The sequence below is a fragment of the Nannospalax galili genome, unplaced genomic scaffold, assembly GCF_000622305.1.
Source record: "Nannospalax galili isolate Female #2095 unplaced genomic scaffold, S.galili_v1.0 scaffold328, whole genome shotgun sequence".
NCBI lineage: Eukaryota > Metazoa > Chordata > Mammalia > Rodentia > Spalacidae > Nannospalax > Nannospalax galili.
This window is the reverse complement of record NW_008358342.1, coordinates 545,673-566,755: the sequence shown is the minus strand read 5'-3', so window position 1 is coordinate 566,755 and position 21,083 is coordinate 545,673. Positions and strand designations below refer to the sequence as shown.

The 21,083-nt window shown below is 43.8% G+C and overlaps 1 protein-coding gene across 4 annotated transcripts in view; it reads right to left on the bottom strand.

The window, feature by feature from the left end:
- Ppp2r2b (protein phosphatase 2 regulatory subunit Bbeta) overlaps positions 1 to 21,083 on the bottom strand; it is a 531,088-nt gene that overhangs the window by 27,254 nt on the left and 482,751 nt on the right. For all 4 annotated transcript variants that reach the window (XM_008821625.2, XM_008821626.1, XM_008821627.2 and 1 more), the window contains one exon: positions 17,483 to 17,647. In XM_008821625.2, coding sequence (XP_008819847.1) covers positions 17,483 to 17,647 — 165 coding nt within the window. The remainder of the gene's footprint in view (positions 1 to 17,482; positions 17,648 to 21,083) is intronic.

The window sequence follows — 21,083 nt, the reverse complement described above, 5'->3', positions numbered from 1 at the left end:
TGTCAATCTGACTGGGGTAAGATGGAATCTTAAAGTGGTTTTTATCTGCATTTCTCTAATTACTAAGGATGTTTCTTATATAAGTAAGTTTCTTACTGGGGTAAGATGGAACCTTAAAGTGGTTTTATCTGCATTTCTCTAATTACTAAGGAGTTGACTTTTGTGCAGGAAAGATAAGGATCAAATTTCATTTTTCTGCAGGTGGAGATCCAGTTTTGCTAGCACCATTTGTTGAAGATGTTATCTTTCCTCCATTGTGTGTTCTTAGCACCTTTGTTGAATATCAGGTGACTGAAATTATATGAACTCATGTTTGGGTCTTCTATTGTGTTCTGTTGATCTGCGTGTCTATTTTTGTGCCAATTTCATGCTGTTTTTATGACTGTAGCTCTGTAATATAATCTGAGAACTGGTAGATGATCCCCCCAGCATTATTCTTTTTGCCTAAGATTATTTAGGCTATCTGGGGGTTTTGGGGATTTCATCTGTATTTTAGGATGATTTTGTAAAACTCTGTGAATAATGTCATGGGTATTTTGATTGGGATTGCATTGAATTTATAAATTGCTTTTGGTAAGATGGTCATTTTCACAATATTGATTCTACCAATCCATGAGCATGGTAGGTCTTTCCATCTCCTAGTGTCTTCCTCTATCTCTCTCTTTAGAGTTTTGAAATTTTCATTGTAGAGATCTTTAATGTCTTTGGTTAGATTTATTCCTAAGTATTTTATTTTTTTTGAGGCTATTGAGAATGGGAGGGCTTCCTTGAGTGCTTTTTCTGATTGCTTGTTATTGGTATATAGAAAGGCTACCGATTTTTATAAATTGATTTTGTATCCTGCCACTTTACTTAAAGTATTAATCGATTCTAACTGTTTTCTAGTGGAAGTTTTGGGATCTCTTATGTATAATATATCATCTGCAAATAGGGATAATTTGACCTCTTCTTTTCCAATTATTACTCCTTTAATTTCCTTCTCTTGTCTTATAGCTCTTTCAAGAGTTTCAAGCACTATATTGAAAATCCACCTTACTTTTTTAAGACAGGGTTTCTCACTGAACCTGGAGCTCACTGATTTGGCTACACTGGCTTGCCAATTAGCTCTAAGGATCCACCTGTCTCTGCCTCCCCAATGCTGAGATTACCCATGTACGCCACTGCTTTTTTACATAAGTGCTGGAGATCTGAACTCAGGTCCTCATGCTTATACAGCAAGCATTTAACTAACTTAGTCATTTCCCAGGCCCTCTTCCTATTATTTTTAAATATCTGCATTGTTTCAGATCCACAGGGAGCTAAGAGGTCCTGGTTCAGAGAATGGGTCTCAGAGAAAGAAAGTCATTGAGAACACCTATCACCTGGCAGGCACCGCACAGAGTCAGAATTATCTTTACTTCACAGCTGAGGAAACAGGATGGAGAGACCCATCCCCATGGGACCCTGTGATCCCTGAGCACACATGTCCAAAGGGCTCATTATCTCTGAGGGAGGAACTTTCCTGTAAAGGAGCCTTGGCTGGAATCTGCAATCTAAAGAGAAAGGAAACAAGAACCTGTGTTGAGTTTAGCACTGGCTTGTCAATCTAAAGGCTGAATCTGGGCTGGCTTCCACAGACAAGTTCATTAACTGTGGCCTTATTTGTCTTCCTTTTGTGAAGAATAATCGTTTATTAGCTACGCAGGTCTGGGCTCTTTTTGAGAACTGTCATTCTGGAAGGATATTGATTAAGGAGGTCTCTGAGCACACTCTCTCTGGCAGGCAGTGATAGGAGGCAGCTCTGATTCAGACAGGATGATGAGCTGGCAGTGGGTGTCTCAACAGGAGCCTAATGAAGAAATCTGGTAGCAGCAAGGCCTGGCTTCGCAAGGGCTAATATCTGGTCTTTCACTCGATTATATCCTTCTCCCTGCAAGACTATTAGGGGCAAAAGTGTCCATGAACCATATTCCTCTCCCTGCAGAACTGCACATTCCTAAGGGCAGGGGGCTTCAGGATCATGATGGCAGCATCCCCAAGTTCTCGGGCCCCTGCCACACATCACATCTTAGAGACTCACCTGCTTTCTCTCTTATCTCACCGCCCCCCCCCCGAGAAAGAACTGTCTTTCTGCCTTCCCACCCTCCCTCCTCTGTCTTTCGTAATGTGTTCCCAACAGGAAGCTTGGTGCAGCTGCTGCAAAAGAAGCCCCAGCTCCCTAGGGAGCCTCTGCCCAGGTGGAGGAGATAGTGAGTGAGTGGCCGTTATTAGGGGTGATTGCTAGGAAGCTGGTTGTCATGGCACCGCAGAGGCTGGGGCTGCACGCCCAAGCTGTCCTCGTTTCCCAGGCTTTATACATAATCACTGTAATGAGAGGCAGACACATGGAGAGGAAGAGAGGAACAGTGTCCTGCTGACAGCAATCTCCTTGCAGAGCAAGGTGAGCAGTTCTGCACCAAGTGGGGCAGTCCATCCCAGCATGAAACAAGGACCACAGGGAAAGGGACTCTGGGTGGGCTGGTCAGTCTCTGTCTCACTGTCCTCTCATGGCTCCTGTATGATGCCTGGGTGTTCTCCGCACTGGTTTTCTATAGGAATACATTGTTAGTAATCCACTGGAGGACCAGTGTTGTGAAGGTGTTCAGTGTGCACAGGTGGAATAGTAACATCATGCTGGAGGAAAATGCCAGCGCTGTTGGAAGAGACAGGAGGGCTGTCTTAACGTGCAGGTAGTGTGCCCAGCTCTTATGCAGACAAAGTAATGAGGCTCATAAAGTCACTTGCTATGAGTCATTGGCTAAGAAGAGGCAGAACCAGGTAATGAATTGAATTTTGGCTCTGTAGCCCACTGCTGTCTCCCATAAAGCCTCACTTCTCTGGTGCAAAAGGTGACTCTGTCACCTGGTGCTGAGAACAGGCACTGGGAGCGCCATATCGCTGAGCTGGTCCAAGCCTTAAACCTTGGATATGGGGAGGTTTGGTTATATGGGTGGTTATGTTAACTCTCCTTGTGGAGAACAGTCACCAAATTCATTGAACACCTTCTGCCTTCAGTGCTCCCATAGCTCCAGACAGACCATCACTATAGGCTCTCCTCCTCTGTACTGTTGTTACTGTGATCAAATACCTGACAAGAGCAACTGAGGAGAGGAGGGATTTATTTTGGTTCATGATTTGAAGGGGTAGTATCCATCACGGCAGGAAAGGCATGGCGGAGTTCAAGGAGGTGGGAACATTTCGCTGGGACTTTTCATATCTCTATGGATCAGACAGCAGGGCAGGAGATGCTGGCACCCAGTGAGATTTTTCTTTTTTCCCTTTCTATTCATTTGGGAACTCCAACCCCTCAGATAAATGTCTCTGGAAACATCCTCACAGACACATCTATACATTTGTCTCTAGGTGATTCTAAATCCAGACATGTTGACAATGAAGATCATCATACTGTCCAAGGTAGCTCCATGACTGGAAGCCACCAGTGTGCTTTGATGCAGAGAGGACACACTGTATAACCAACAGAGGAAATAAAGGCTCCACCCTGCTGCAGACACTGCTGTTCACATGCTTGATGTCAGTGCATTAGCATGCTCTCAGCAGGTTCCATAGATGCATGGGATCCCCCTTGGGGTGTTGAGATGGGCACAGTGCTGCACACTTGTAAAAGCACCCAATACTTGGGAAGCAGAGGCAGGAGGTTCAGGAGTTCAAGGCAAGCTTCGGCTATATAAGAAGTGTGAGGACAGCCTGAACTACAAGAGATCCAATTTTGAAAGCCAGACTTAACCAGCCAACCAACCAACCAAATAAAAAACCCAAACCAAACCAAACCAAATCAGAAAACAAAACCATAGTCTAAAGGTCAGACTCCTATAAAAAATGCTTGAGCTTCATAGTTCAGTTAGGTACCTGTCTTACCTCTCAGACCTAGCGAGGTGAAGATGGGCTGTTTATAGTTCTATTTATCATCAACATTCAATCTTGGGTTTTAGACATTGGTTTGAATACAGTGTCTCCTTCTGAGTAGATCTTTGACTTTGTGTGAGTAACTTGCTTTTCTGAGCTCCAATTTTCTCATCTTTACTTCTGACTTCATAGATGTTTTGATAATAACCAAACACTAATAATATGCTGAATATTTCAGGGTATAATCTTTCTGAACCCTCATGACAATCCAATAATGCAGGCTGTAATACTGACATCATTTTATACAGGTAGATGCTCAGGTTTGGACAGGTTAAGTGAAAGTCCCAGTTCCCCATCTGCATTTGTTTCATCCCAGAATCAACACTAATGACCATATTTTCTTCATGTTCATTAAAATAAGGTTTCCAAGCCACAAGAATCTCACAGATAGTGAAATTATCTGGCCTCTGTGATTTGCCTTCATGAAACTCAACAGAGTATCTGAAAACTACTTGCTGGCTAATAGTAGTTCAGTGGATTTGAAATTAAGTTTGAGCTTGTTTGATTTTACTTGGGAATTGGTAAAAGCTTATACTCAATGCCTTCATTCACATCCTTGGTTCAGGAACCAGCACTATTGTGTTGTGAGACCTATGTTATCTCATTGGATTTCACATTATTCATTCAATGAGTATGAATTAGTGTCTACACTATGCCAGGCACTGTCTCTGGTACTCAACACTAATAACTCCTCTAGAGCACAACTCTGTATTTGATTAACATCCATTCATAATTTTGTGGTTCTATGATGACATGAATTCAGAAGATTCATGATAGAGACTGAAAAGTGTTTGGGAACACATAATATACATTTGAGACGAGACATTTGGCATCTTTTCACTTCAACCATATTATATATTCTATTCGGAATAAACATTTTTTGTGATGCTAGGAATTGAACTCAGGGCCTTGTACATGCTAGGCAATGTACTGTACTACTGAGGTACATATTTAGCTCTTCAGAACAAGCAGTTTTTAGCCAGTATTTGATGTCTTTGACATTGAGAATCTAAATCTCATGTTCAACTTAAAATGTACTTTATGTTAGAAACATTCCATAATTTCACATCCTTGTATCCCACCCACCTGGTAAGTACACAATAAAGACATTAGCGCAGCCTTTCAGTCCCATTGCATTTAGCACAATATCATTAATATTTGCTTTGATTCCATGTTTTACCCATAAGCTTAATGATTTCATGTTTTTTTCATAACTCCTCAAATAATAACTTTGTCTCAATGTAGAGAGGTTTTCAAAAGATATCAAAATCTCAGGATGTACTGGCTGACCTCAGGATAAAGACTGCCATACACAAGGCAAATCCTATTGAAATACTTATGTTCAGGTTAAAGACAGAAAAGAAAAGCAAGCATCATTATGAGCTTTGTGGGGCAGGTATTCCCCTGCTCACTGCTGCCTCTGGTCTAAGCTTGGTGAGGGTGGGAGACCAGCAGGTGCTTGCAGTAATTCAGCAGATAAAAGGGATTGCATGATGGGCTGAAAGCTGTTTGAGTGGACAGCAGCTCTCACAATTCAGTTATTGATACCACCTGCTGAGCTGTCAAAATAGAATTATGTGAACCACATGGGGGCTTGAATTAGCTGATATAGTTAACATGGGTCAATGACACGCATAAGAGATTCCCCCTTCCCTTACCATCTTTCAAAGCACCAGAGTTCTAAGGGAAGTCATATTCATGATATAACGTAAAAAATAAACACATCAATGTTTTGATGATCTTCGCTAGGTTTTCATTTCCTCAGCTACTGAAAAAGAAGAAACGCAGCCAGGCATGGTGGTGTGTGCTTGTCATCATAGCACTTGGGAGCTGGAAGCAAGATGACTGTCAGGGCTAAAGAAAAGCTATGACTTCATAGGGTTTTCAGGAAGATCAGTGAAGATAAATGGATGGGGAGGGGCTGTCAACGGTAATGCATTAAATAGCAAAACGCATGAATGCAATCATTTTATGAGTTTTTTGAAGAGTCTTAGAGCCCACAGTATTCGTGAATTCTCCCTTCAATCTCTCCCTTTATCCTTTGCAACCCCACCAGGGGCAACTTCATTTAGACATGTGCTCAGGCCAAAAACCTTGCACACATCCTTGGTTTTCTGTATGTATGAATGAACACGCATGCACAGAGGCCAAAGGTCAAACCTTGAATGTCATTCCTCAGGAACCATTAATCTTGTTTTAAAGATACAATCTCTCATTGGCCTGAAATTTGTTAAGTAGGCTAATCTTGCTGGCCAGTGTGCTGCTGGGATTAGAAGCATGTCCCACCATCCTGGCTTTTTTGACTGGGTTCTGGGGATTAAACTAAGGTCTTCATGCTTATACTGCAGGCACTTTACTGGCTGAGCTATCTTCTCAGCCTCCTTGAGGTTGGTTCTTGATCTCACCCTCCACAACCAGTTCTTAACCAGCCCTACTAGTTTATACTCAGGATACCTCCCCAAACTATCCAATTTGGCCACCTGTGCTATTACTATCTTAGTCATCACTTATTGAGAGCATTGTAAGAGGTTTCTCACTATTCTCTTAGCATCTGCTCTTTCCCCTGGTGCTTTATTCTTTATATATATAAGCTTCTCAGATAACAGAATGAGTGTACTGGGTCACAGCTGAGGGCAGAGCCCACTTTTTTTTTTCCTTTTATTCCAAAGAGAGGCAATTTTTAACACATTTTTCTAAAAATAGCTATATATATATATATATATATATATATACAATGAAGTTTAAGGGGGGTGGGAATAGGAATAAAAAATCAAAGACCAAAGGATTTGCTAACATGGGGACAACTTTGGTGGAATAATGAAGGTTCCCATTAGCTCTGTTCTCTTTTTTTTTTTTTTCCAAATCATAATGAGTTTATTGGGCTTGCTAACAGAGCATAGGGTGGGAGTTTATTTACAGAAGAATGAACACCTCCCCTCATTTATGGCTTCACTGGAAAGCCCACACTCAAATATAGATCCTGTGATTTCCCGACAGCTGCACAAAATGATGAGAGAGGTGCCTCATGGCGTTCTCAGCTTATATATCCATAGCCCTTCCCCCACATGCAGCTAAAGTTAACTGATTGGTTGGGAGGGGTAACTGACAAGTGTGGGACGGAGGTGTGACTGACTATAGCTTGCCAGTGTAGTGGTCAGAGGACACTTCCAGTTAACACTCCACCCCTTCCTCCGGCTCTTACATTCTTTCCACCAACCTCTTCCACAAACGTCTCTGAGCCTTGGAGGGGGTGATAGGTGTCGGATGATCTTTCTCCCATTGTGGCAAGGCACTGAACTTTGTGGTGCTTTATTCTTAAATAGTCACAGATACACACTTACTTACATAAAACCTTCCTAGATGTCCCTTTCTCTATTACAGTGATTATCTAAAGGGCTTACCATGGCCTTCAGTACTACCATGTTGCCCAACTCCCAAGTCCTCTGCATAGAATACAATGTGAATGGTGCTGTTTGTGCAAGGGGGAGTCTGAATGAAGCTCCCAAGTGCTTCTCTCCTGCTCCTCTCCTGCTTCTCTTTCTCAGGACACAGTGGTCAGCCCCCTGGGTTGTTAGTCTGCCCAACCCCACTCAGAACATCTGCGTTGCTGTGGCTTCTGCCCCAGGAACTCTCTTCACCAAATCTGTTTGTCCATGTGACTAATGTTTGATTCCTTTTCCTTGAATAGATGCTTCATGGGTGGAAGGCACTATCATTTTAGGTAATAACATTTATTGAATAAGTGAGAAATAGATTATCACTACTTTATATATTCCTTTTTCCTTTGTTCACAGTAACCAAAAGTTACCTTGCATTTAAAAAATATTTTATTTATTATTTTTATTTTACGTGTATGTGTGTATTGCCTACATGCATATAAGTACACCTGTGGCATGCATTGCCCTCAGAGGTCAGAAGAGGGCATTGGATACCCTGGACCTGGAGATATGGACAGTTGTTAGCTGCCATGTGGGTGCTGGGATTCAAACCCGGGTCTTTTGCCAGAACGGTCAGTGTTCTTAACCGCTGAGCCATCTCTCCAGCCCCTTATCTTGCATTTTTTAAACTTGTAAAAACATTTCATCTTTCAAAACCACAGTCTATGTTCATTGTGATTTTTCCAACTTTCAGTGCCCAAGAATATTCCCATTTTAACTGTAATATGTGTTAAATATGATGAAATGGGTCCCTTTCTCTCTGTTTCTCTCTCTCCTCCTCCCTTGCCTCTCTTCCTCCTTCCCTCTCTTCTTCCTTCCTGCTCTCCCTTCAGGGGGCTGAACATAGAACCTCATACTTCCTAAAAGCACACTCTACCAGGTCTACTGACCTATACTCTAGATTCTGGAAATGAATTCTTTTTTTAAAATATTTATTTATTTATTTTTGTTTGAGAATTTCATACATGAGTATTGTATTTTAATTATTTCCATCCCTCTCAGTTCCCCTCCAACTCCCTATGCCCCTCCACTCCTCAATTTCCTGTCTTCTTTGAATATATATGTATATATACATATATACATACACACACATATCTATATATCTATATAGATATTACTGAGTCAATTTAGCAATGATTGAGTGTACCTGTGTCTACAGCTGCTTACTTGGGATTAGATAACCTCTCAGGGAACTAGTCTCTGGAGAAAACTGATTCTCCCTCCCTCAGCATCCATTGATTTCCTGTAGTTCTTCATCCTGAGGTGGGGTCCAGTGAAATCTCCCCCATCCACCTTGGCATGTCAGCTAGTTTTGTCATTATGCAGATCTTGGTAGACATCCTACTGTGGAGATTTCATTGGTGCACCTTCTCTATCATTTCTAACTTTACATTCTTAAAGTTAGAAATGAATGAACCCAGTCAACTACTCTTTTAAGATTTAAAAAAATTTTATTTATCATTTTTATTGTATGTGTATGCATGTGTTGCCTGCATGGAGGTAAGTGCACCCATGTCGTGCAATGCCTGCGGAGGTCAGAAGAGGGTGTTGGATCCCCTGGGACTGGAGTTATGGACAGTTGTTAGCTGCCATGTGGGTGCTAGGATTCGAACCCGGGTCTTTTACATTAGCCTTCCTATTCTGTAAAGAGAAGCACCTTGTGCAGTTTATCAGACTGCATATCTATAGTTGTTTATGTCCTCAGAGCATTTATTCAGCACCATACTAAGTGCCTAGGGGGTTGTAAACAGACTCTAGCCATGGTGGAGGTCTGATTTTATGAAAGAGAAGCCAGAGAAAAAAAATCTTCCAGGTAGTCCCCTGGCTTTGGTCCTTGTGACCGTCCAAAAAAGATGCTTACTTGTGGCAGTGACTGTTTTGTCAGTGATGGACCATCACAGGCCATGATAGATAAGTTGGTCCTGAGATATCCCTGGGCCAGAGCCACCTATAACCCCAGGGGTAACCCTTTCTATTTTGCATGTGTGGGGGTGGGGCTGCAGTCATGTGCAGGTGACAATTTCAGCCTCTACTGCTTTCTCATCCAAACCCTGAGCAGAAGAGAGGGCAGGACCTGGGAAGGTGTCAACTGTTAATGAATGATACTCACCTCTAAAATTAATAAGCCTTCTAGTTTTTAGGAAAATACACTCAACTGACGGCTCCAGGATGACTAATTGACAGAACTGGTAAATTAATCAAAAATGGAAATGAAGATGGAAGAAGTGGGGGGAGATTCTATTTTTACTCTGGTGTGGGGTTTGTCTCTTCTGCTGTTAATTGCTGCTAAGCTTGAATGGAGTAGACATCGTGTGTGTGTGTGTGTGTGTGTGTGTGTGTGTGTGTGTGTGTGTGTATTCTGTTTCATGTAGCAAGACTTGGTTTGGCTTTTATCCAGGGTTGGGTGTGTGTGTGTGTCTCTGTGTGTTTGTAATCCTGTCATCAGGCAGAAGCATTTTAATAAAAGGCCTGTCTTTCTAAACTAACCAAGCTCCCCTGCAATAAACACTGTTAATTATGCCCCGGATCGATACGGAACCCCTTTTGGAGGCTTTAGGATGCACTGCAGCTGCACTTCCAGTTGATGCCTTTGGACACATTCCATTAGGGGCCTGGGAAATGAGCCGCAGGTTTATTAAGGGATCTACTGGCTTACAGAACCAGGGGCTTCACAATTGAGTTTGTAGATGAGGGTGAAAGATGAGCATGGATTTCACCATTTCCAGCTGCACCAAAAGCTGACTTAATGCTGCATCTGGAAGTGGTCAGACTGGGGAATCTAGGCAATGGGGGGGTGGTGGTATAAAATGGAGACCCAGGAAGTTATCTTTCTGGATATTAGAAAACAATCGTGTACTTGCCCTGCCAAATACCCAGCAAAGTAATGAATTTTCTGGGAAGCAGATAGATTTTAGTTTGAATATTGCTCTGGCCCTATGATCTGTTTCTTCATCTCTGTGTTTTATCTGCAAAGTGGAGGTACTAAGGACAAGCTACATGAGAATTAAGTAAGACACAGAAGGGTTCAAAGCAAATAACTTATCCTTCTTCACTCCTTCCACATTCAGAGGAAAATAGAATTTCTGATTTAGATTATTGGGTTTGGTATCAAACTTGGCTCTGTTCTCACTGGCTGTTTTCTTAATAGTAACTAAAACACCTCAGCTTTTAAGGCCTTAAGGACTTCTACCTTCTCTTCTGCCCCCAACACAAAAAGGCCTAATGTTCTTTATATCTGGTCAATTCCAGACAGATTTAAGTGCCCTCCAGAGTTGATGTCAGCTGCTGCTGGCTAGAAAGCCCACCTTAGTGTCCTCAGAAGGAAAGGATTCCTGTGGTCACTTTTTGGGCTATAGTTTTGCCATTGTGGAAAGGCCTATTTGCTAGAGAAGGTCCATGGACAGACAGACAGCTGGTGGAATCTCTGCCCCACTCCTGTTACTGCTTCTACAGGAGCCTCCCAGTCGGTCTTCCTGTTTCTGGCCTGGCTGCTCCTTTTTGTTTCAGAATTCTCTTGATTATAAACATACTGTAGCCAAGTAGCTCCCTCCTTGCCTGTGTATGTGTGTATAGTATTCATATGTATAGGGGTATATGCACGTGCATGCATGTGTGTGTAGGCCAGAGGTTGACATCTAATGCCTTTCTCAATTGCTTTCTACTTTATAAATTGAGAGAGTCACTTGTTGAACCCGAAGCTCACGGATTCAGCTAGTTCAGTTAGCCAGCTTGCTCTGGGGGGCGGGTCCTTCTGCTTTGCCTTCTGAGGGTTGGGATTACAGGTGGGCTGCCACATCCACTGGCATTTACATGGTTGCTGGGGATCTGAAGTCTGGTTCTCAGACCTCGGTAGCAAGCACTTTATTCACAGAGTCGTCTCCCCAGCCCCAGATAAGTATTTTTTAATGCTAGGATACATTCTGAGACATGAGACATGAGACATGTGTTGTTAGGTGCTTTTGTTATGGAAACATCAAAAATGATGCAATCTTAGGATGCTGTCTTTGAGTAACATGACCTTACGTGGCAGGTATTCACATCCTGCTAATGGCTCTTCCTCTCACTTAGAACAAAATCCATGGGCTCTGCCTGGCCTATAGGCCGACAAAACATGGCTCAGAACCTGCTTTTTCGGGGTCTTTTTGGAATAGGGTCTCCCTGCAACCCCAGCCAACCTGGAATTCACTATATAGACCAGGTTGACCTCCATCTCACAGAACTCCTCCTGAGTGCTGGGATTAAAGGCATATGCCACCACACCCTGCTCAGGACATTCTTTTTAAGCCCCTCTTTCTACACTACTCCCAGCATACTCTTTTCCATCCTCTGGTCCTTGGTATGTTCTTCAAACATAGGCGTTCCTGAGTAGGACCTTCACAGTAGCTGGATCCTTCTCATCTCTCAGTTCAGAGGCTTTTCCTCGCACCACTCTGTAGACACAGTTCTACCCCAGGTACTCTCTGAACCTCTGTCATTTTCTTACAGCTTGCATGACTGTCTGAAAATACATTGCTCATTTGGAATTAGGGCATGTTTGTGCTCAAATGGAATGTCAGCACCTGAGAGGCAAAGCCCAGATGTTTAATAAGTCTTGGTTGAATAAGTGATAGCTGGTATTCTGGTGAATAAGGCAATAGACATGGAATAAATCCAGAGCATAGACCCTGGAGCTGCCCATTCCACTCTTGTTCCATGGCTCCCTTGCCAGGATGCTGATGCTTTTCTACAGGTGGCAAGGGTGGAAGGAAACTGTGGACACAGGGCTCTCACAGCTCCTCTGCAGCATGAGCACACAGTGTGGCTCTTATCAAGGACAGCAGAGAGATGAGACCAAGGATCAAAGTATAGAATGATAAGAAGCTAGTGAACTGCATAGGCCTGGATTGAACTATGGCCTTGTTGCTGCTTTCTGCTGACTACAAGTGAATCACTTCCCCTTGGCTGTTTGAGTAGTGATGGTGTGTATCTCCCAGGTTGACATGAGGGCGAAATGGGCTCACACTTGTGTATTTGGCTTGCTCCCTGGACAAAGCCAAATCTAGAAGTCATCTTGATTATGACTGATAACATCAGTACTCCTACAGTTATTGTTGTGGTCCCTCCTGGCTTTGCTCTTAAAGACACACATGGTAGGAAAGAGAGAGAGCACCTCCACTCCAAACATACTTTGCACCATGCTTATGTGTCAGACACTATTCTAAGGCCTCATGAGTATTACTGCAATTAATCCCTGGTGTACCCTACAAGGTAAATACCATCAGTAGCTGTTTTACAGGTGAGTAAACTGAAGCACAGAGAGGCAACCTGCTCAAGACTACTCACTGGCATAGGCTGTATGCTTTAGCCAAGACTTTGAGTTCACCCACTAGTGGGATAGAAAGGAAAAAAAGAAAGCAAGAACATTTTGGGCCAGGTGCACAGGGCATACCAGGCTGGGCTCCACACTGCCTGGCCCACTTCCTCCTGCACCTATGATGGGTGCTGTGGAGGTATGTAGGGAGTGTTGCTTTTCCTGCTGACCTCATTCTGGAGTTAGGGCACCTGGTGGTAGTCTCTAGTTGTCCATTGACTCTCCAATTATACAAGTACAATGATGCCCTTGGAGCAAATCTGGAAAGTCAGCCCTCATCTCATGGCTTGTGACACCCTTCCCTCCATGGGAAGACCAGTCTCTGTTGGTCCTTGTGTCCATATAGTCACCTTCACACTGCTCTAGTTTTAGCTTTGCACCCTGCTAAGTTCATCATAGGCAACTGCCCATTTTAACTGTGTCCACAGGTCTTATGAAAGTAAATTCTCTATGTCCCTCCAGGGTACCCAGTCCCATTTGTGGATTTATCTGCTTCTTTTTGTTTTTATTTGTATGAAAATTCATGTATTCTTTCATCTTTAATAAATGATAAACTTACTTGTACTTATATCAAGGAATTGTTTTAAAATAAATTTCTTATGATATACTATCAATATATACTACTTCTTTTATGCTTCTAAAAACTTATGAATTATTAAGGGATTGACTTATTAAGGACTTAAACTATGCTCATTAAGTCACTTGAGTGTGACTTTTGGGTAGGAAACAGACTTCTTTGTTCAGAACCTCTGAAATAAATTAAAATCCTGTTTAGAGAGAAACTGCTTCGGCACCGTGGAGAGCACCTAGGCTTCATGGTCCTGAAAGCAGGACCTGTGGAAGAGCAGAGTTCCAGTGTGGGTGTTTGTGTGGTCACGGTCAGTCCTGGTCTTTCCATCCTCTAGCTCCTCACTGCCCATCATAAGAGCCATGCTTAGTGTGCTCTCTGTGTGTAAGGGCTGTGAGAGTCCTTGTCCTTTTCCGCTCTTACTACCTGGAGAAAAAACTCTGGCCTACAAAAGAAACAAGACCAGAACACTCAGCTCTTGGACCTGTGCACTTGTTGAATTTCTCATCTCTCTTTCCTGTGTGGGTGGAATAGTGTCATTCCATGTGCAGAAGGCCTCTCCTACTCATACCTCAGAATGAGTCTCATTTTGGAGGCTGGGCCTTGAAAGGGGATTATATTGATATGATGTCACTAGGGTGAACACTAACCCAATATGACTTTCTTGTAAGAAGGGGAATTTTGGACATAGAACAGGAAAGATGATGTGCACACTCAGGGAGAAAAATTGCTCTCTATAAGTGAAAGCCCCTGGCAGATACAGCTAGTTCTGCCAGCTGAGACCTTACTGAGGACTGAGATGGGGGCTGGCAAGACGGCTCAGCTGGGAAAAGAGCTTGTTGTACAAACCTGATGACTTGAGCTTGCTCCCCAGAACCCATGTAATCCCAGCATTTCTATGTCAAGTTGGGAGCTGGAGACAGGAGAATTACCCAGAAGCCTGAGGGGCAGGTGGATTGGAGTACACAGTGTGGTAGAAACAACAGGAGAGACCCTGCCTCAAAGGTAGAAGGAGAGAATTGACTCCTGAAAGTTGTCCTCTGACTTCCACGTGTGCTGTGGCACATGCATACCTGTATTTATACCACACACACACATACACACACCCCAGTACTAATAAATAAATTTTAAAAATTATAAAGACAATTGTGAGACAATAGTATTCTGTTTAAGCCACTAGTCTGAGGTACTCTGTTTCAGTGTCCATGGTAAGTGGATGGTCCTTTTTTGTCTTCGTGCCATCTACCCGTCTCTTTACCACAGATGTTCAGTCCCACTCCATGGTAGCCATGTAGTGAGGGTCATAGTGGAAAAGTATTCCAGGCAGAGGAAGAAATTGTGCAAAGGCCCTGAGGCAGGAAAAGGTTAAACTGTTGGAGGTACAGGGATCAGGACATTGTGGTCAGGCTGCCTAGATCAGAGCTGGAGAGGTGAGCAGGCGTCTATTCCCAGAGGTGTTCAACTTTTAGGCTGGCATTCATCGTGCCTGGCTAGTTTCTTCACTCCCATCTCCCAATACTCATGTGTGGAAAGGGAGAAGCAGGATCCAGCCCAGCAGAGTCTGCTGCCATCAGTACCCTTTGTTTCTTTCAGGCACCTCGCTCTACAAACACAGCTCCCTTGCTACCGCCAGAAGCAGTAGGAAAAAATCAGAAAATAGAAAGATGAGGGAGACGGCGAATCATCCCTTCCAGCCCCTGCTGAGCATGCAGAGTGAGGGACATATGGAAATTAATATATTCGTCTCCGATAACATGGTTTTCCTTGGCGTTTTGATTAAACGCCGACGGTTATTAAATACCCTGCTTCTCAGAGCTCATCTCTGAAAGCCAATGTTGCTTTTCATTTTGAACTCTGATGAACTGTCTCGTGCTGCTTGCACACCTCGGCTGAGCTTTGGCGGACTGCAGGCTGGTGTTGGAGGAGGATGGAGAAAATCAATATGAAATGTCAGACAGGAGGTCAGGCTGCATTGGCTTCCCCAGCTGGCAGAAGCTGGGGCCTCAGTGGCTTCAGAACAAAGGGAGATGTGCCCTGAAGGAGGTCGGCCTTTGGCCTAGTCAGGAAAATGAGTCCTACTTCTTCTTAATTAGATTAACAGGCTGGTATATCTTGCAATGCAGACCTGGGCTGGGCTGTGGTGGGTATGGGCAGGCTTGGTGAAGACTTGCAGGACATTTGATAGCTTCTGGATCTCCCCAGGGACTGCTCTCAGGGCTTTGGTCTTGTAGGGCTGTGTGGGGCCTAGGATGGAGGGAGGAACAGACCCCGGGGCTCCCTGGGTTTTTCTCCTGACTGATTTCTTGCTTCCATAGGCCCGGTGACTCTTCCTTATCCTCTCCCCACTTCTCAGTCAGTCTTTACACTTCCATCAGCAGTCAGTGCTTTGTTAGGATCTGTCACACCCACTCCCAGCACTCAATGACTCTCTTCACACCAGTAGGGCTCTATTTGCTATTCTCTAATGTCTCTAGTATAACACTCCTCAGTGTACCTAATTTTCTGTGTTAACTTGACTGGTCATGGGGCACTCAGATACTTGGTCTGATATTATGGGTGTTTCTGCAAGGGTGTTTTGGGATGAGTTTAACATTTAAATGAATAGAATGAGTAAAAACTGACCTCTTAACATGGGTGGGCTGCACCCAATCAGTTGACGGCTTGAATGGAAGAAAGAGCCCTCCTGTGAGAGGCAAGGCAATTCTCCACCTGACTGCTTTGGGGCTAGGACACTTCTTTCTCCCTTTACAGTAGAACTGAAACATTGAGTCTTCTTGGATATTCAGACTGGGGGCCTTTGGAGAGGAACACCACCATCTCTCCCAGAACTTTAGCTTGCTGACTGTAGATCTTAGGACTTGTCCACCTTTATGCTCATGTGAGCTGATTCCTTACAGTACAACTCTTTATACACACCCCCACCTGTTGGTCCTGTTTCTCTGAGGAAGCCTGACTAACATAGTGAGGAGAGAGAGAGAGAGAGAGAGAGAGAGAGAGAGAGAGAGAGAGAGAGATATCTATTTTTGATCATCATTGTGTCTCTAGAGTTGGATACAGGCCTGGCATATAGTATGTGTTCAGCAAATATGAATCAAATAAATGAACAATGGGACCTCCTGTGCTTGGCAAAATGGCAGGGGTTCCAAGTACCTTGTAGCTTCAGGCCTGGGGTATGGGATTCTGGAGGAATAAAAGTGATAATCCCGATGACCATCTATTGCTCCCCTTGCCCATGTCCAGAGGACGCTAGCATCTTACACATGCTGATACCTGTCTCTTGTGCACACCAGCCATGTGGGGACCTCTGTAGGACTCAGGAGGATTGCCTGAGGTCATAGAGACACCAAGCATCTTAGCTGAACTCTGGTTCCAAAGCATCTTCTTTAAACCATTCTCATTCCCAAGCCTTCTAAGATCTCATCCATTCTCCAGCCTGAGTCCCAAGATCTGCAAAACCTTTAGTTTATAGTCTATTCCCAGCGTTCAGGACCTATGTGAGCCTGTCTGACTCCATGGCCCAGGCTATTATCTGCTACACTGGCTTTGAGAACACCAGGTCTTCTTGGCTCCCTTTGGAATGTCTCTAGTTCTTAGTAGATTCTTTAGCTAGTGCTGAGAGAGAACCTGTTCCTTGAGGCAGCTCATGTCACCTCACAGTCAGCAGGTCCCAAACTGAACACTGGTGCTTCACTCCTAGCCTGACTTCCTGTAGCTCCCCTGGCATAGGCCATCGAGCACCCTTCCCTTCTCAGTCCCAGCTCCTATCCCTATCCTCCTATCCTCTTCCTCCAGCCCTTTCTCTTTCTCTTCCCTTTCCTTTCCCTTTGTATTTTTTTCTTTCAGCCTCCCACATGGTCCAGCAAGTCTGGTTAACTCTGCTGCTGAAATCTATCTAATTCTCTGCTGTCCACCTCACCTCCTTCTCCACACCACCCTTTAAGATAAGTCAGATCAGCTTGCAGTGCTACACCCTTGTTGGCAGGGTCTCCTCTGCACATGTGTGCTGCAGAACTGAACACAGAGTTTCCACTTCTCTGAAACATTAAATCAGGGCTGACTCTTGAGTCAGTTAATGCTTGCTGTGGTTTCTTTGCTCCCAGTGTCAAATGAGAGGGAAACCTTCCAGGGCCCCCACATGCCAGCGGTCAGGGTACCTTACCCCCGACACCCTTCTTTTGTACTCACACTTGGTGTGCCTGTCACACAGGGCCGATGCCCGCATGTCACACAGCCGGATTGTCCCTTTGCTGCTGCTGTACACAAAAGTGTTGCAGTGGTGGGGGTGGAACTCGGCTGCAGTGATCACCTCCGTGAGCTCCTCCATGTTGGCTGGCTTGATGTCCACGATATCTGGCACAGACAAGTCAAGGAGGGAACCAGGAGAAGGGGTGGAGCTTGGGGGTTCACAACAACCCCTTCTATGAGTGTAACGTACAAGGCGGATCTCTGTACTGTTAGCAGAGAAAGAGGTTGCAGTGATTTCCAGAGCTGAGGCTCAGGGCTTTAAGAAAACAGGTGAGGGATGCCCAGTAGTCAGAAGTAGCATTAGATCTTAGGTCTAAGCTTGGCATGATGGCTAAGGACTCTAATTACAGAACTCAGGAGGCTGTCTAGTCTGTGGTACCAGGTGAGTTTCAGGCCAGATTGGGCCATAGTGTGAGAAACTGTCTCAATGCCCTTCCCCCAACAAACTGTCAGAACTCAGGTTTCCTGACTCCTTATCACTGTTTTGTTTTCTGTGACCTGTAGAAGACATCCATGCAGGAGGAGAGTTACCTCTCCATGCAACCTTGCTAGAACATTTTATAATAGCAGTTAAGGAATTAGGCCCATTCCAGCCAAATTGTTCAATTTATTTGAATTCTTACCAGAATCCCTGGGTTGATAAATGGCTTCTGCAATAGGCTTCAAATCCCCTTCCACAATCTCTCTATGCCTTGCTTCACATCTTGATAGTAACAATAGCTAACTGATGTCACTCATTGAGCATTTGTCAAAAGGTCATTCAGTGTGCATATCCTATACTTCATCTTTATTTAATCCTTACAGACATGACCAATCACATCTTTCTTACACCCATCTTTCCAGGGTGGAAGTGGAGGCTCTGTGGGCATATAGTAAGTTGTCTTGAAGACATAGCTAGTGGGCTGGCAAGATGGCTTAGTGGGTAAAGGTGCTTGCCACCAAACCTGATGATCTGAGTTTGATTCCTTGGACCTACATGGTAGAAAGAGAGAACCAACTTCCACAAGTTGTTTTTTGACAACCACATGTATGCTGTGGACCATACCTATCTACACACACACACACACACACACACACACACACACACAAATAATGTTTTTTAAAAAGGAGACATGGTTAGTGAGTATCAACAATAGGACTACTCCAGGTACAAGGCCTGGGAGGTTTCATAGTTATGAAATTCCTGTCACTTAATATTTACAGGTCTTCTAGTCTCCATAAGCTGTGATTTGATAGAGCTTGGGTACTTGGGTGGGAATTGAAACATCAGGACAAAACCATGTATATGTGTGGTGAGAGAGATTAGGCTCCTCTGGAACATACTCTTAATTTTAGCATCTAGGTTCTGATTACCCTCAATATTTTCCTTTCTGATCAAGGAAATATATGTATATATTCAAGGCCACATCCTTGTATATCAGAATAAAACAATCAGCCTTTTGTTTTTGAAGGCAATTCAATGAAAATGAAGCAAATTCTTTCTGAAGGGCATGTGAAAGGGGTGAAGGAATGGGTTGGACAGATCCCGTCATCTCCCTAACCAGGAGTGTAGGAGGCCCTGGCTGGGGCTGAGATTCTGTAGAACCCCATCCTGTAGAGGACCAAGCTTTGTCACAAGGGAGCTGGTGCACAGCAAAGCTGAGTGAGGAGATCTGCACCTCCCTGACTCCACCATTTCCATACTTCATCTTTGTGATTTTTGCCCCATGTATGTATCATCAGGTTGTAGTTTTATTATTATTTTTAACTTAACATGTTTTCCTTTAGATTGTCTTTAAAATGGCCTTCTTCTTCATCTCACCTAAACAGTAAGCCAATGTTCACAAAATGATGGTTTAATCATTAGCTTGAAAGTGAAACGAATGCATAACGATTAAAATGAAAATATATGGACAAGGGAAATGTATGAACAAGCCATAGCTAGACACAGACCATCCTCCAGATGTGTTTCACTAGGCAAGTGCCACTTCCCTCCTTGGCTTTTCAACAAACAGGCTCATATTTTTAGTATTAGCAACACCAGTAAAGTAGCCATGCACTAGCAAATATCACCTGGTTCCTGCTAGACCTATTGCTACACTCAACCTGCTGCAACAATGGCTTTGCATCTGACTGTGCCTCTTTCTCCTTTCATTATCTCTTAGAAAGAACCTTGTTGGGTTCTTTCTAAAATTAGTTTGAGACTGAGCTGACATTACATTTAGGTACAATTTTCTCTACTAAATCCAGATGCAAAGATCACTTGCTTCTCTGGGGCATGTGTGTGCCTGGATTCACAAAAACACCTTTCATCATCTGCCAGGATATGACCACTGCTGCAGTTGGTATACCTACCCAGAGCACAAACTGGAACAGCTTGGCCAGAGCTTTAGGCTGCAGTTCTGCTGTGCTCTCTGGCTGTTGACCTGTGTGTGCCTGTTGACCTGTGTGTGCCTTGGGCTTGACGGTCATGGCATGAGGTAGGGTAAGCAGAGGTTGGTGTTCAGTGTTGTCAGCTTTCATCAGAAAAGCGCCTTCATACTCTATGGTGCAGTGAACATGTTTTTCTTTTCCCAAAATAAGGGAAGAAAATCTGGTGTCAGCTTTCTTAGCCTCTACCAGTATAAGCTCTGCGAGCAAGTCGGACTGGAGGGATCTCTGTTGCGTGGGAGGGGGAGGTGCTACAGCCACAGTTATTTTTTTTTTAACCTAAAAATAAATTTTCAAAGTCAGAACATGTGCAAACAAAGTGCCTAAGCACGTCTTCCACACCAGAAGCACCCTCCCACCCTCAGGAACCTTTTCATGGAGAAGTGCCCAGAGGATCTGCTTCCAGCCACTGTTTCTGGATCTGTCCTGCCTTTCACCCACCCTGGCCCTCTAGCCTATCTCCACCCACTCTTCATCCAGTTGCTTCCTCCTCAAGGTCTGAGTCTCCCTCTTGACCACAATGCTTGGGTTTGACTCTATGGTGTTCAGGAGAGAAGCCAAGATCCTGCCTCTCTTTATAACCACCAGCAGCTGGTGCCTACCAAGTGCTGGACCTGCCTAGACTGAATGTCCCAGTTGCACCCCCTCCAATCCCAGGCTTATGAGGTCAATCTTATCAGCAGCTCTATTTTATAGCTGAGGAAAAAGTGAGATAAATTTCCTCTTTGTATTAGAAAGTTTTTTATTTATTAAATTTGATCTTTTCCATTTCCATACACGTATTCACTGCATTCTGATTATTCCCATTCCCTACCCTTGTCTTCCTCCTTCCCCTAGCAACCCCCAAGCCCCTTTTCTCTCACAAGTCTCTTTTCCTTTTTTTTTTTTTTTTTTTTTTGTTTCTTTTTGAGACCCAATGAGTTTGACCGGGGCCATCGGTCTGACTGTGGGTTGGTTATTTTCCAGAATCAGAATTTTTTTACTACCTGTGATAAAATTGATTTATTTGAATTAGAAGTTGGGATTAAAAATCTCACAAGGGATTTCTTGATCTGTTTTCTAATGGAAGATTTTGTTGAGTTCTAGGAATATGTGAGAGAGTCTAGTTGCCCAAAATTCAATAGCGCATGGG